The 16,448-nt window shown below is 36.2% G+C and overlaps 1 protein-coding gene across 1 annotated transcript; it reads right to left on the bottom strand.

Annotated features, from left to right (window-relative positions):
* Positions 1-217: 217 nt before the first annotated feature.
* LOC149077212 (acid-sensing ion channel 4-A-like) lies at positions 218-15,536 on the bottom strand. The gene is made up of 12 exons (XM_089242356.1): positions 14,947-15,536; positions 12,714-12,837; positions 12,326-12,447; positions 9,581-9,705; positions 9,194-9,366; positions 9,002-9,100; positions 7,339-7,444; positions 7,102-7,192; positions 6,773-6,821; positions 4,112-4,137; positions 2,704-2,770; positions 218-474 (listed from the first exon to the last, which is right to left on the bottom strand). The coding sequence occupies exons 1-12, from the start codon at positions 15,237-15,239 to the stop codon at positions 310-312; spliced, it is 1,440 nt and encodes a 479-aa protein (XP_089098482.1). The 5' UTR covers positions 15,240-15,536; the 3' UTR covers positions 218-309.
* Between the last annotated feature and the right edge of the window lie 912 nt (positions 15,537-16,448).

Here is a 16,448-nt window from a genome sequence, read left to right as displayed (position 1 = left end):
GGTACAAGAAATTAAATTAGATGGACTTTTAAATATTTAATGTTCATGTTTTGCAGACAAAATTTTGTTGAAAATATATGTTTTTGACAAGAAGTCTGGCATATGAAATATTGAACATTGCATTTTTAAGAATATGTGAAAAAATTTCATTATCACACCATTTATCTTGTATTTTTGATGTTCTTTATTTGAAAACAATTATTTCGTCGGCCTGAATCAAAGCAACACTACATAGCGTACAGAATTTCATCTTAATTACCTCACTGCACGTGCATACACACTTATCTATGAAAAGTTTTTTCGTAGTCTTCACGTCGATTCCAGGAACTTGTGCTGCATATTTCTTCTTAGTTTTCGTTTAAATGCGCGGAAAGCAATCAAAAAGACAGATTCTACGAAGTCGATAACGGCTACCATAGACACTCCGATCCAAGCTCCCAAAAATCCTCCAATGTAGCTGAAAACTTCTATACCCTGTGGATTTAATATTAAAAACAGATAATATATAGCGGTTGTTATAATATATACTGTATATATATATATAATATATATATATATCAATATATATATATTATATATCAGCATATATATATATATATATATACACACACACACACACACGAATCACCATAGAGATCGTAAAATAATATGCATCGGTGTGTGAAAAATTCTTCACTGGACTTTGTTCATAGCTCACAAGGAAAATGCATATACATAAAAAAAAAAGGATTATTATAGTAACATTTTTTTGATGTAGCCCACGTTTTTCCTGGAAGCAACCTACTTCTACTTAATTTCACATGCAATCCGTTAACATTCCTCTACAAAATTCCTAATGATATTCTATAATTTCTAACGGTATATGCCGAAACTATTGTTGGTGCGAGTGCAAGTTATTGTGCGACTTAAATATATTTAGGTGTGTCTGGGTTCTGCTTGTTCGTGTTTTATAGTGGCGCTACTATCTACTATCCTTAGTTTAGAGGGAAAATTAGAGACTTTTTTTTTAATTTCTCGGTGTAAATATCATGTTGAATGTCTGTCTGCTCTCTGTAAAAATAATTATTTTAATGGGAATGTCCCGGCTCGCATTACGCGCCGTTATAGGGTGTTAATAAATGTAATTTTAATTTTACTTAATCTTTAGTTTACTAGTAATCTTTAGTAGTCCCTAGAAGATCGGGATCACGAGGCCTCATGTTAAAGTATCTCCAATTACTTTGGACTTTTCTCTCTCTATAATCTTGCTTTTGAGAAATGAGACTTGCATTATATAATAATCAACGTGGAAAAAAACACGATCGGAATTCGTGTCGTTGTTGAAAGTTTGCGGTATAATTTACTACCATATGTCTCAATTTCATTGCCGAATTTTTATTGGATGGCAGCCCGTAAGACATTTCTTCCTATTTTTATCATGCGCAAGCTTAATATATAAATGTACACATTATTCCTCATCCATCCGAAACATTTTTTCTCCATTACACACCACGAGGTTCCGACCCTTGAAAGGGGCAATGGCTAAAATTGTCTATATCCGATACAGCTTGGGCGGTTTTTGGTTTGAAAGAAACAAAGTACTCATTACTGCTTCACTCATAGTTTTAGAAATAGATAGCAGCAATACTTCTTCTAAAACACACATGCACCTCGTCGAATATTTCTCTATGGCACCTCTGAGATAGCAGCACTGAAATTCACGTACAGAAAAACAGATACGGATTCAGAGTGTTTGGCCATGTCTACACTCGTTTTCAAAATCGCAGAACACGTGTTCCGCAGCATTCATGTATTCAAACCGAGCACAATTCCGGAATATCATCAGGGACAATGTACTACCGATTGAGTTGTACCGGAAGTGTGTGTAGGTACCTAACAGTCTGAGCGCATATCTAGTGTCGTGTTTTGAATTATCCGTGCTGCCATCTATGAGTGAAGTGTAATGATTGGATATTTGCGCCATTGTACGCCTGTTGCTTTTTGTGGCAATACTATTTTAACGAGAAGATCGGCTCGCATTCGCGCCTCGAACTTGAAAATCACCTTAACCTATCACCACTGTGGCGTCAGTGGGGCTTGAATCCGGGACCTCTTTCGAGTCCGTCACTAGAGTGACTCGTCCACCAGAGTGGCTCCAGTGACACAGTGTTCCGTGACAATGTTCAGCGACTTTTCATTTCTAAGATGCAGAACACGTCCACACTCATATACGATATCCCGCAAGACGTATTCTGCGACTTGTCTTCATATAGCCTTAGTCGCACATTTCAGGCATATCTAATTCGGTAGTGAACCGCCTATGCCACGATAGACCAGAGTTTTGCTCAATTTTAAATTAAATACACACTGCATCTATCTTCCCATCTTTACCTTCTAATGCCCAGCCACACTAAAAACGAACTAACGAGCTCGTTGTACAGCTACGTAGAAACTTTCTAATCAGCCTAAAGCGAAAGGTGGTGCCTTTTCTCATGTTCATATTCCCTATGGCGTATTTATGAAGTTTGATTATGAATGAAATAGAAACTTTGCTGAGGATTATACGGATAACAAGTTATATATGGAGCACATGCATTTGCATGTGTTATATAAATCCATGCTTATCTATACATAAACAACAGATACTTAACTTCCTGTGTACGCTAAGAATAAGTAAAGACCTAACAACCGAACTGAAATGTACAAGTCTAGTTACCTAATTACCTTGTATTGCGGGCGATATCGAAATTTCTTTACTTCTTTGTCTTTAATAGATATTATGACACGGCTCCTAGTGAAATATATGTATATATATTGTAAAATATTAATTGGTTATATATGAAAATTGGAAAATTTGAAATCTATATATATATATATATTCGAAATATATATATTCGAAGAGAGAAGGGGAGGGACAGAGCGAGTGAATGAAGAAATAGCTAGTATTGCTCACTTCTGTTCATTCAAAAAATATGTATACACAGAAAATAATTTTTGAAGAGTAATCGAAGTAATCGAAGAACAAACAAGATGAGATTTATGTAAGAGTGAAATAGAACCTACGCAGTGGGTCATCATCAGATTACTCCTTTTGATTACTGTTTGGACTTTTTTTTATTTATTTCCTGTAATTTTGCATATATTTTTCATGAATGTTTGATTTCCTTAATACATTTTCTAATGTTTCATTGTACTTATAACCTGAAGCTCTGTATATTTTCAAATTTTGCATTTGTTCAAAACATTTCTCTTTCATGTTTCATTCCACTTTATTTTTTCGTCCAACATGTTTTTTTGCGAAGGCAAGCGTCGGGGAGACACTGGTTGGAAATTTTTAATGCAATCAGGCATAGCCACCCTTCAAATACATCTGCTTTTTCAAACCATGCATGGGTATCCCCCTGATGACGACACGCTGTTATTTTTCACTCTTATATATATATTCCATCTCCTGTTTTTTCTCTTCAGAAACGAACTTTTGTATATATATATATTTTTTTTTTGAATGAAAAAGTGAGCAGAGCACTAGCGCATTTGTTATTTAAAAAGCTATTTCTTCATTCTCTATTTTCGTATCTCTAGAATTTTCACATTGCTTTTATTTGAAGCACAGGTGACTGGAAACCAAGCGAAGATAACTGGAAAGAAAAGTCACATTCCTATGTGGGGAATCGAATCACCAATCTCGCACTTTCCGGGCGCGTGCTCTACCTTTAAGCTACATAGGACAGACATTTTCTTTCCTAATAACACTGTTCTTTTTGGGCTCAACAGGGCTGCGCAATAGACAGCCTCCTAACTCAGCAACAGCTCGTAACGAAATTAGCCTCCAGGTGGCGACACAGAACCAAACGATTAATGCGAGGTTGGTAGTTCGATTCCCCAGAGAGGGGAATGTAACATTTATTTCCAATTCTGTTCGCTTGATTTCTAGTCAGCTGTATTTCATTCAATTAGCGGAATGTTTCATCGTTTTGTACTACTTAGAATCCGTTTTCCTATCCTTATTATGACACTCTATTAGGTGTTCTGATTTTCAATGTGTAACGATACTCCAATTTAATGACTAAAAGTTGTCAGAATTTATGAAAACGACGTGCAAACTTTAAAAAAGACGCATATATATACTCACCAGTTCTCTCTACTCTTTATTCCATGCTACAAGAAAAATGAGTAAATGAAACTGACTATCAGTAATACAGTCGAATCCCATTTTAACGAATACCGTTATAGCGAAAGACTATTTTCGATGAACAGTTTCTAATCTCCCAGATAAGTTTCCCCGGGAACAATGCAAAATCCTGGAGTTCATTTATAACGAAATTTCGACGAAATGGTTTCTTCGGTCTCTTGGAGTTCGTTATAACGGGATTCGACTGTAAAATTTTTTAATTTATTTAAGTTACTATTTTACAAATATGCAATATTCTATGCTACATAGCGATGAGCGATACACTCTCTTTGAACAGGGAGGGGAGGCGGCATTTCCGACTCCACCGTATTCCGTACATGCTAATACAGCAAAATCCCTCTTAACGGTAACCCCTCAGATGCGGTCACCCATATTTTATGACTAAATAAAGATATCCCGGAAAAAACCCAATTTAAATGATTATTTTCGAACCCCTAATTAACGGTCACACTTAGATACTGGCCACGAACACCATTTTCGTCGTTCGTTCCATTGGACGAAACCCCTGTATGACACCAATCGATGCAATTTTGGTACAAATAATGCTCACTAGATGGCAGCACCATTATTCCATCCACTTGAATATTTTTCTGTGAAATTTTAGCTTGAAGTTTTTGTTAGTGCTTGGCAACTCTGATGTCAGTGTGCTCTGGTTGTCCTCGTATATTTTAAATGCTTTTAAGCTGTTTAATATGGGCTTTTACGAGTAAATAATAGCTTTCTACCACTAAGAGAATAGATTCCAAAGAGAAAAGATAGAGGTCATCGAATACAGTGAAAAACATAAATAGGAGTACATGTTGCTGCAAATGAATATGATGTCGGGAGGACATAGATATGAGCCATTTTGAAGGAAAAGGAGTATTGACAAGGCGACTGGCTGAAAAACGGAAAGCCAGTTAGCAAAAATAAATTTCCGAAGACAACTTGAACATAGACTCAGTTGTGTAACGATTGGTTTGTTTCAACAAAAAGTATGCGATTTACCTGTTTCCGATCCGGATCTACAAGAAGAAGCTCAAGAAGCTGCAAAAGAACTCGGACTCATCGACATCAAAGCTTCAAATAGTTCGTTGGATCGTTTTTGTGTTTGTTACGACATTGTATTTAAAAAATTGTGGAGTGAACCTGCTGATATCAATGATGAAGTGTGAAGAGAATGGAATAAAAAATTGCGAAAATTTATCGAGGAATACTCAGTCAATGATATATACCATAACTATGACATATACAATTCCAACCCTCTTCTAAGGTTGGAATACTAGGAAAAACCAAGCAACATTGACCATTTTTTCCAAAACATGTAAATCCGTTATATAAACTTTGTGTAATATTTCTTTTGTAATTTCAATTTCGTATGTGTGCAAAAACTATGCACTTTCATGATTAAAATACCTCTTATATTGTCATTCATTTTTGCAAACAAAGAACCATTTCAAATGTCTGTATTTTAATGTTTCAACAGGAACCGCCCTCTGATGCAGTCACCCCTCTTTTACGGTCGAATTCTTCTGTCCCGCGAGTATCCGCAAAAGAGGGGATTTCCACTGTAATGCAAATTATTTTTTTTTTATCGTCAAACGGGTGGGGGGAAGTTCACCACTACACCCTTCCTCTAGCGCCCATTGGCATGGCATAGCGGTAATGAAAAACAGCATACGAATACGTACATAGACGTTTGTTCAAAACATTTAGCATGTCCCTGAAATTTTCGAACACTCTTCATGAGATGTTTAAATTATGAATATGTGCCCTTAATTTGCCAAAAAATTATGGGGGATTTTACGTATTATTTGACGCATTCTGTCACTGTGTATATAACCATAGAGTTCGATCATAATTCAGTGATATCAGCACTTCACGGCAGCGGTTCATACGAGGTTTCTGATTTAAATTTTCGGAAAACCTACAATCTCCTTCGCGGTATTGAGGATATTCTGAATATTTACTCTGGAGCATAGTTCCCGACCTTTTTTGTCCCATCCCCACCTTCTTCGGTAATGTTTTCTTCCATCGCCGCCCGGGGGACATTAACTCCCACGTTGGGAAAAACTGCTCTAGAGAGTCTATAATATAACAATTACACGCATTCGCCAGAATCAACTCCCAATATGGAAGCCAGATGGTTGTGAACACATACACACGCTAAAATCGAAAAATGCATTTATACAGTTTCGCCAAAGAATAGCAAGAAAAATATTGTTCCGTCATTTTCCTGAGAGAAATGTTTAAGAAGAGCAGGTGTGGTAGAAATAGCAGTTGTGTTTCTGCAGTCTATGTGGGTATGCCCAATCCCACAAAACAAAAATAATCAGCCAACCAATTTTAGCTATCCATGTAGTTTTATTTGCTGCTGTTTAGTTGCTTCTTGGAGCAAATATTTGATTGTGTATGAGTATATTTACCAGAAATGAATTGGAGGAGAGAAAACGAAACAAAAAAATATATTACTTTCATCTAATTTCATGATTTAATTTCACCCAAGAAAGCTTTTATCGCTCGTCACTAACTTTACTCCTACCTAGAAACAAGGACGTCAACTCTGCTGTACAGCACATAATGCAGCAATTTAAAAAAATAACTCACGATCGTACCACTCACCGTAACTTCTAGGTATCTGGTTTCAAATTCATAACTGTATTTCCTTTTTCTGCAATATAAAAATAATAATATTAATTAAAATGAATTTTGTCGAGGGATGATATCTATAAAAATATATTCCTGAATCGATAACATTTCAAATACGTATGAAAACCAAATTATTTAAATGTTAGGGCCTATTAAATTAATCAACAAAATGTTTTCACTTTGCTTTGCAGTAGAACTGATAATTCAAAAATTCGCAAATAAATATAATTCATCATAACTATTGTTGTAGTTCTCATAATAAACATGTATATAGCCACAAAAGTATGTGGAGTAATACTTACACGCATTCATTTTGATAACTTGTCATACAGCCATCGAGTTTTTCTTTAAAACTAATCGCACCGCCATCTAAACATCTCATCGAAGGTTGATCTATATTGAAATATATTGAAATGAAAATAATAATAATAATGAATTAAATGTTAATAAGGCCCTGCAAATGTTGGTCGAAAATCGAAAAAGTGGAGAATAAATATTTTTGTTTTGAGAATTTTCATAATTCAAATGTGTTTGTATACTTTCACTAAATTGGCATATCTGTTCCTGAACGATGTAAGGAAACTCAGCCACAGAACAGTTACACTGGTCATAAATATAATCGAGAATACACTTTTTCATGTTCATCTGAAAAGACAATATCAACACATACGTCAAATGAAACAGCACAAAGGATGACTTTAAATCTAACAACCTCGATACAATCATTTCATCTGATATACACTGCTGGCCACCGTAAATGCAACACCCTGAAGGAAGCATGCAAATAATATGAAATTTAAAACATGCATTAGCGGAGGTGAGATATGCAAATGATTAGAATTTCAGCTCAGACGCACATCACGCGCGCCTGTAGCGCCACTTCAAAGCGCTATTTAAGGCTTGGAGATTTCGACGATTTGAAGTACGGCAATTGTGTTTTTCTTGTGGTTTTTTCAAAAAAAACGATCAATTATGCCTCGTAGAAAATAGCGATCATCTTTTGATCAAGTATCCGAGTTCGACAGAGAAAGGATAGTGGCCTACCGAGATTGTGGATTATCTTTCAGGGAAATCGGTAGTCGTGTTGGACGAAACCAAACAACTGTAATGCGGATATGTGATCATTGGATGCAGGAGGGTACGACGGACCGACGTGTTCGATCGCATCCACCTCAGTGCACCACTTCACGTGATGACAGGCGTATTGTGCGTATAGCAGTGACGGATCGCTCAGCCACATCACGAACCATAGCACAGCACATTCAGTCTGTACCGCATCATCCAGTGTCTGCGCGTACCATTCGACACCGTTTACAGCAGAGTGGTCTCTCCGCAAGATGTCCATTGCTTCGTCTACCCTTGACGCAGAACCACAGACGTCTCCGCCGCCAATGGTGCGATGAAAGAAGGATGTGGACGGCACAATGGAATGAAATTGTCTTTACTGACGAGTCACGCTTCTGTCTGCAATACCACGATGGTTGGATTCGAGTCTAGAGACACCGTGGAGAGAGGATGCTGAACAGCTGCGTTATGCACCGCCACACTGGTCCTGCACCGGGTATTATGGTATGGGGCGGTATTGGATATCACTCTCGCACTCCTCTAGTACGCATTGCCGGTACTTTAAAAAGCCAGCGCTACATCTCCGAGGTGTTGGAGCCAGTTGTCCTTCCTTACCTTCAGGGCTTGCCCACAGCCATATTTCAACAGGATAATGCGCGACCACACGTGGCACGCATTGTCCAAAGGTTCTTCGTCAATCGCCAGATTGAATTGCTTCCCTGGCCAGCTCGGTCTCCGGATCTTTCGCCGATAGAAAACATGTGGTCCATGGTTGCTCAACGATTGACCCAGATTACATCCCCAGCTGCCACACCAGATCAACTTTGGCAACGCGTGGAAGCTGCTTGGTCTGCTGTACCCCAAGAACACATCCAAAGTCTCTTTGAATCAATGCCGAGGCGTGTGGCAGCGGTGATCTCCAACAATGGCGGCTACTCCGGCTACTGATTTTGGCAGGAACCACACTTCACAGAAGTCTATAAATTTAATCATTTGATGCTTGGTCAACATGTTATCTACAAAATAAATATTGTTGCGATATCTCTTGTCTTTCTTGGTGTTGCAATTTGGGTGGCCAGCAGTGTATGTTTGGAATATTAGTTTTTCAGTTTAATTAAGTAAATAAGCTTTACTTACTACCCGAGACCTAGGTCCACTTTTTCCTCTTTTTTCCCATAAATCCGTATAGTTTGTGCAATTGGTCCTGTAAGGTCCTGGAAGAAGATGTTCTTCTTCCTACAAGAAAATGTAAAATATTTGAAAAAAACCATGTTTAAAATGAAGCAATAACTTTATTTTTGTCATAACTGATTTCAATGTATTACTCACTATTTCAATTTCAAAATTATATTTCCGTCCAGGCTTTATGAACGTTCCCTGATCAACCGGATTTTCTAATTCGAATGGCGAATGAATTATGAAAACTATACCAGGTTTTCTGCCAGGCCAGAATATTTCTTCTCGTTCCAAGTTGAAATGTATAGTATCTATTTGTTTCCACACTAGACATTTACAAAAAATTGATAGATTTGTTTAGTTATAAGTGCTTATAGAAAAATATTTTAAGACCAAAATGCTGATTACATTCATTATGTGATGTATCAAAATTTTCGCTCGATATGAAAGTTGTATGTTTTAAAATTTTAATGAGTCCACAAATATCAAACGTTTCGTAAATAAAAATTGTTAGTGTGAAATAAGAAGAAATGAAGTCACTTTTTGTGGGAGCAGTCACCATAACCGGATCTAACTCACTGTCGATTCTAGTATAAGCTGTATAGCACAAATATAACTTAGTGTCCGGCATTCCAAATCCTTTTGCTACGAAAGGACCGTATAAACTGTAATGATGATAAAAAAAAACCGAGTACATAACACAAAAAGTTAGAAAAATCAAATATAAAATTTTAATGAGAATTGAAGCTCGATATGAAAGTAATCATTGGCCTACACCAGTGTTATCGGGAAATATAATTTTGGAGAGTAATTTCACTCCTCTCCAAAATTTTAAGGGTTTTTTTTCTTTTATCAGTGAGGAATAACTATTGAAAAACTATGTGAAACTTGAAGGAGTGTTTTCACTCCTCAACAAAATTTGAAGTTGTAAAATTGAATTTTGATGCGTGAATCACGCATCTAGATGAGTATTGACGAACACTGGTCTGTGCCTAGTAATAACAACAAATCAAAAATGAAAGAAAACAAGAACAATCCGCGTACACCACTAAGAATTCAAAATACAACACCTTTAATATGTTTGAAAACATTTTACCAGAGACATGGCACTAGTCGATCAGTAAACTATTATAAAATCAAAAGGATGTGCTTCATTTCATGTTTCACAGAGAAAAAATATTAATAATGTCAGTATATTGGGGAAGCCCGAGTGGCATGGTGGTAAGATGTTCGTCTACCATCGTGAAGGTTGTTGTCAGGGTCCCGGGTTCGAACCCACGGGAGGATATCGATAAGATATTTCCCCTAACGAACTCGAGGCGACCACCGATAGACAGCGCCTTCACTTCCAACCCATCTCACTAATGGCAGTAAATTGCAATATAGCGATATGACCAGAGTTGGTGTTTGGTGAAGTAGTAGTATATTGGGGAACTCCCTCGTGATCCAATGCAGGTTTGCATGCATTGCGAAAGGCTGTGGATGTAGTTCTTTTATGCGCTGTTGCGTCATGCCATATTTCAGTTAAACGATGCTCAAAGTCTTTTAAATTCACTAATGCACTCGAAACGCGCTCTAGTTCTTGCCTTACCATGGCTCAGACGTTTTCAATAGGCGAAAATAGCGCTGGACAGTCTCGTGTGTAAGGTTTCGGTTTGTATACACTGCAAGACTTATTTATAACCCTACATAGAAGAGCTTGGCCAACCCATGTCTAGGGTTATCGGTCCCTAGTGTGTCTTACTTCGTAAAGACACACTGGAAATACAGTATGTTTACGTGTGTTATCGTTGTTGGAATATAGTGTCGTGTTGCTGGATGAATGGTAATGCCATTGGTTCTAAAATATTAAGAACATATCGCTGGGACGTGCACGTTCCTCTGGCAATGTGCAGGTTCTAATCATAATGTAAAGCTCATGTGGCATGCCACATCATTTACTCCAGTTTTCGACTCACGCCAATAGCGTCGATAGTATGATGTATTTCTTTCTCTCGGAAGACACCGCGACCGCTTTCTGCCAATGTTCTGACCAAGGCAAAGGCGAGATTCATCCCTTAAGAAAATATATTTTCATTCTTGGATCCACCAATTTACTTTAGCTTTACACCGCTGTAGGTGGGCGCCATCTGTAGTGGTGTAGAGAGAGAGCAAATTTTGGAAAGCTAGGACACTGGATCTGGATCGATCTCAGAAGTAATATCTGCGCTGTGTGATAACATCGCAATGGCAACTGCAGAAGTGTATTGCGTAAATTCCGGGGTAAAAAGTATAACAGGCTGCCAGTGCGCTACCAGCTGAGATGTAGTGGCAAACTTGTCCCAAAGTGCCGTTCGTCGGAGTTGACGATTAACTCGTTCATTCATCGACGGCACTTACCGAAAACCTTCTCGACGTGAGTGTCTTCCTGACTGAACATAACGCTGCCATAATCTGCAAATAGTAGGCCTACACTCATCTCGCTCTAGAAACGCATCGCACAACTTCTCTGTTCGATAAACCCCTATAATCCGATAACCCTTACTCTTTCATAATCTTCCAATTGTTAAATTGTTGTCTACGTCTTTGGGAAGGCTTTGCGACTAATCACAAAGAAATACGAAAGCTGCACATATTTCTTATACAATGCTCTAATTTCAACTTTGACATCACCTCGCAAGTGATGGGATGGACGAATGTCGAAAAAAAGCAACTTACTCGCATTGTTGTTTTTTTTCTGAAGCATTCCTCCTTCAAGACGTTACATTTTTTTTTCTGGTTGTGTATATGACCCAATGCGTGTCATTTCTTCTTGAGAATGCGTCTATCCATAATTTTTATATGCTAATAACAGTTATGAAAGTTATGTGTTACATGGACATTAAATATGTTGAATTAAATTGAAATACATACTTTCATGTCGATTTCTGTAATTTAATTGTATATTCTGAAAATTTAATTGTATATTCTGAAAATTTAATTGTATATTCTGAAAATTTTATTGTATATTCTGAAAATTTAATTGTATATTCTGAAAATTTAATTGCATATTCTGAAAATTTAACTGTATATTCTACAAATATAGTAAACTTATTTATTTTTTTTTACTCTTTTTTTTACTTTACTCTTAACGGGCACCCCTCAGATGCGGCCACCCCTGTTTTACGGCCAAATGGAAATTTCCCATTAAATAGCAAAACTATGCATTTCAAACCCCTGATTTTTTTTGTCCCGTTTGTGTCCGTAAAAGAGAGGTTTTATTGTATTTATTTCGAATTGTATATTACAGTTGAACGCATTGTTTACTTTTCTTTCTGGATAGTAGAATGCATTATTAGTGTTTCTAAAGTATGACCAAATTCTTTTAACTCCTCTGAAGTAATGTTTATCTCCGCATTCCAAGACAGTTCTGGGTCAGGGATCTTGATCTATGAAAAAACAAGGAACGTGATTGAATGGTATTGAAATCTAAATAAATATAGTATTTCAAAATTCATCAAACATAAATACTTTAAAATACTTAAAATTTTACTTTCATCATAAAAAGAGTGTATGAAAGCTATCTTCACTGAAAACAAGATTCACATTGAAAATCCTCGAAGTACATACAACAGATGCTGACGAAGAAATATGTTAGAAAAAAAATTTACTAATCAATTTTTTTCTCACTCTACACAAAAAAAAAATCACTCACAGTGGTATTGAAAATATTATCGAAATAACTGCAGAACTCTTTGAACTCTTCACAGAAATCATCCATATTTTCAGGTTCGTAGCATTTGTGAGGATATTTCGTACAATATTTAGTTCTCTTGATCCTATAATGCATACGATTATCAAATGCATTACATAAAAAATTCAAAAAATGTAAAAGAGGAAAGCCAAAGCATGATGATACAGAATCTAGCTATTAACTGCGCACAAAGTATTTCACAAAAAGAGTGCTTAAAATAATAAAAACCATATGTGTGTGTGGTTGTTTCTAAAAATGAAATAAGAAAATGTACTAGTAATCATTGAAAAAAAGTGAATTCCGCTGTAACAGCTGCATTTCCGTAATGATCTGGAAGTAGTTGAAAGTTAGCTTTTATGTTACGGTGGCCTCGAGAACCTGTTTGGGCCACTATTGAGAACTGAAGAAAAATTTAAAATATCATACGTTTTTGAATTAGAGAATGGTTTGCGAAAAAAATTAGTTCAGAATACTGCAATCATCGCCTATTCATTCGGATTACTCCGTCTAAATCCCACCGATTTCTTCTCTGGAATTCCGATTACATTCATAACATGATCATTTTTGATTTCTTTAAATATTATTATTTCGTCATTTGAGTTCAAAGGAGAAAAATTAGTCAATTGATATTGTCTCTTTTCACCGCAAATGTCGCCTCTCAAATTTTTTTAGTTTTGCTAAGAATTCATGGAGTTTGACGTTTTTTTATGTCATTTATTATAAAATTTTAATTGAGATTAATTATCTAATCAATGTATCTAATTTTTACGAATATCTTGATTTCCATTGACGGCCACTCGCCTTCTTTGTGATTTTTTTTCCTTCGTGCTATAGTGTCGTTTCTTAGTAGGCACGTGTAAGTCCATGAAATTTGGAAAAAAAAACCATTTACTAATATATATATATACAGTGTGTTCAGTGTGTTACAGTGAGTGGACCGGCAAACTCAGAAGGTTTTTAGTAGGCATCAAGAGAAACAAAAATTCCAGTGGAACATGGTGTCACAAAACACGTTGAGAGGGTAAAAATCGCGAAAAACGCATGCAGGCTCTGAGTCTAGAGGAGACGAAAGATGGATGTCACTTGATCGCTGAATGCGTTCATGGGCTCGCTCACCATATTTGACGTAAGTAGTGTCGCGAAACACATGCGCTGTGGTAGGATCACTCACTGGACGAGAACCGAGGGGTGTGAACCCGTCCCCTTGCGGACGACGTAAATTATGCGGATGACATCAAAAGCATACCTTGTATCTTCGAGTGCGTCCGGGAGTCGTTTTTACGGTGTTGTAGACTGTGCAATAATGCCAGCAGCCGCCGCTTCCAACAACTCTTGTAATAATTAATCAAATAAACCTTTTTTTTAGGTATTATTGTACTTTTTTTGTCGTTCCAGCGTAACGTCGAAACCTTCATGCGTTTTTCGCGATTTTCACCGTCTCAACGGGGTTTCCGACATCATGTTCCGTTGCAATTTTTGTTCCTTTTATATAAACTCCATTCACTTGTATTGTAATTTTAATTTTGAAATTTTAAATATGGTACCAAGTAAAATTAATAAAAATCATTCAATAGTTGTCATAGGGTTAATTTATTTTCTATACAATGAAGAGAAGCACGAATTTTGTATTTTTTATAGTAAAAAAAATTAATTCTTATATTTCACTAAATAATTTTTTTACAGGGTGTGACGTTATCCTATCCAAATTTCGTTGTTGCTGTTGATCATTTCCGTTATTATATCTTTTTCTTTTTCAGATCAACTGCAAAATTTCCATTGCTTTCGGACACATTTTGTAAGACATGCCACATATATCACTGTGTAGATATTATAACCCTGTATATATTATATATATCCCTCACACTTGAATAATAAGTCTTGGAAGTCGAATATTCCGTTCAAGTGCGCGATCTCAATCTTTTTGACGGTGTTTAATTTTCCATAGAACCATAAATAATTTTTAGTTTACTATGAGCTCAAAAATTGTTTTTTTTTATTAAGAGCAAGTTATTATAATTATTTTGTTTTATGAAAATGTAATTATTAAAATATTTTATTAAAATAATAAAATATTTAATTATTTCAAAATGCTGCCTTTTCTTGAATCGCTTGGTACATGTTTTTATATATCTTAAACAAAAACATATTTGTATTTTTAGCTGTTATTTTTCTGTATATTTGATAATCCACTCACCCGTTATCATTACAAAATGTGTATGCTGGTCTCATAATCTCATCCGGCGAATAGACATCAACGTCAATCACGTGTGGATGGGTAAAGTAGAAAAGTATGAACTCTGTGGCCTGGTAGAAGAATCCTGAAGTACACATCACCAGTACGAGTATCTTGAAACATTTGTTGAACCTATTTTTGGTATTGACTACGTTGGAAACGCCGGTTAGTAATGACCTGTCAAATAGACTAGTTGCGTAGTCCTTCGTGGATATTTCAACTTGTATGGAGCATTCGTGAAATTTTTCCTCCATTATTGTGCTTTTTCGCAAGAAATGGCCAATAGAGTATGTAAATACACACGCATTGAAAGGTAATGTTCGTGGTAATTTATGAACTCAAAAGAAATGGAGTGCAATGTGATTCTGCTGAATGAAAGTACTACTGATACAGTTTGGCTTCACAAATCTCTTGGGTTTTTCATACTTTCAGCAAAAGAATGTAATCCAATAGAGTATGCTTCATTGTTCATGTAATGCATAGCTTTTAACAGAGTTAATGAAATGAACTTCTCTTACAGCGCTTCCAAACATTACACTTCGCTCCGCAGAATTGAATGAATTGGTACTTCGTTGCAGAACTGGTTACTTCACACGTGTCACTGAGAGGGGAAACTATAAGGTCTTATATATATGAGTGTTGTGAATTATTTAACAGTAGTTGACAAACAATGACGTTTCAAAGCTCATAGAAACACACTCGTGTGGTTTTCATTAGAATCAATTAGTTGCAATGTATCCATTTTTGTTATTATGAATAGGGAATGATGTTTTGTGTGTGAGACGTAAAAATATTGATGGCATAATAGGGAGCGAAAGAAGCTTCATCTACCTTCAGCGAGGAATAAATTACGTGCCGAGTACATGAATACGTAAGTATTTTGTTGTTACACTAAAGCATTGGTGGTATACGTAAGCATACTTTTAATTGGAAAAAGTGTCCAAATACGTACCCATTTTAGATATTTCATTAATTTTACAAAGAAGCACAGCGAGGGATGTTAATTTTTTATACGCTTCCTTTGTCTAAACTATAATTTAAATTGTATTTTGATGCCGCCTAATTTTGTTTAATCGCTGAGAATATCTACATATTTACATGTTTTAAACAAAAAAAAACCAATATTCACATTTTGAGCGGTTATTTTTCCATCTGTTAACTCACTCACCCGTTATTGTTACACAATGTTTGTAACAATGTGTGCGTATGCTGGTCTCATACGTTTACGGGTGAAAAAGCGTCGATATCAGCTCGTCGGACGAATAGGAAAAAGAATGATACCGTTTGAAGTCATAGATAGTGAATATCATTTTAACCGCTTTACGATCATGGGCGTAATATTGCGCCCAAACGCAAGTGGGATAAATTCAACGAAGTTCTCTGTGTTTTCTTTCCTCTCTCTTCACTACCGCGAATCTCTATCTCAACTTAAAATGTTTTTCTTCCTCTTCTTCCTATATCTA

This window comes from Pholcus phalangioides, unplaced genomic scaffold, assembly GCF_987345545.1.
Source record: "Pholcus phalangioides strain wild (caught in Gottingen) unplaced genomic scaffold, Ppha-v1.0 ptg000015l_1, whole genome shotgun sequence".
Lineage (NCBI taxonomy): Eukaryota > Metazoa > Arthropoda > Arachnida > Araneae > Pholcidae > Pholcus > Pholcus phalangioides.
Note: the sequence above shows the minus strand (reverse complement) of the source record. Positions and strands in the feature narration are given on the sequence as shown.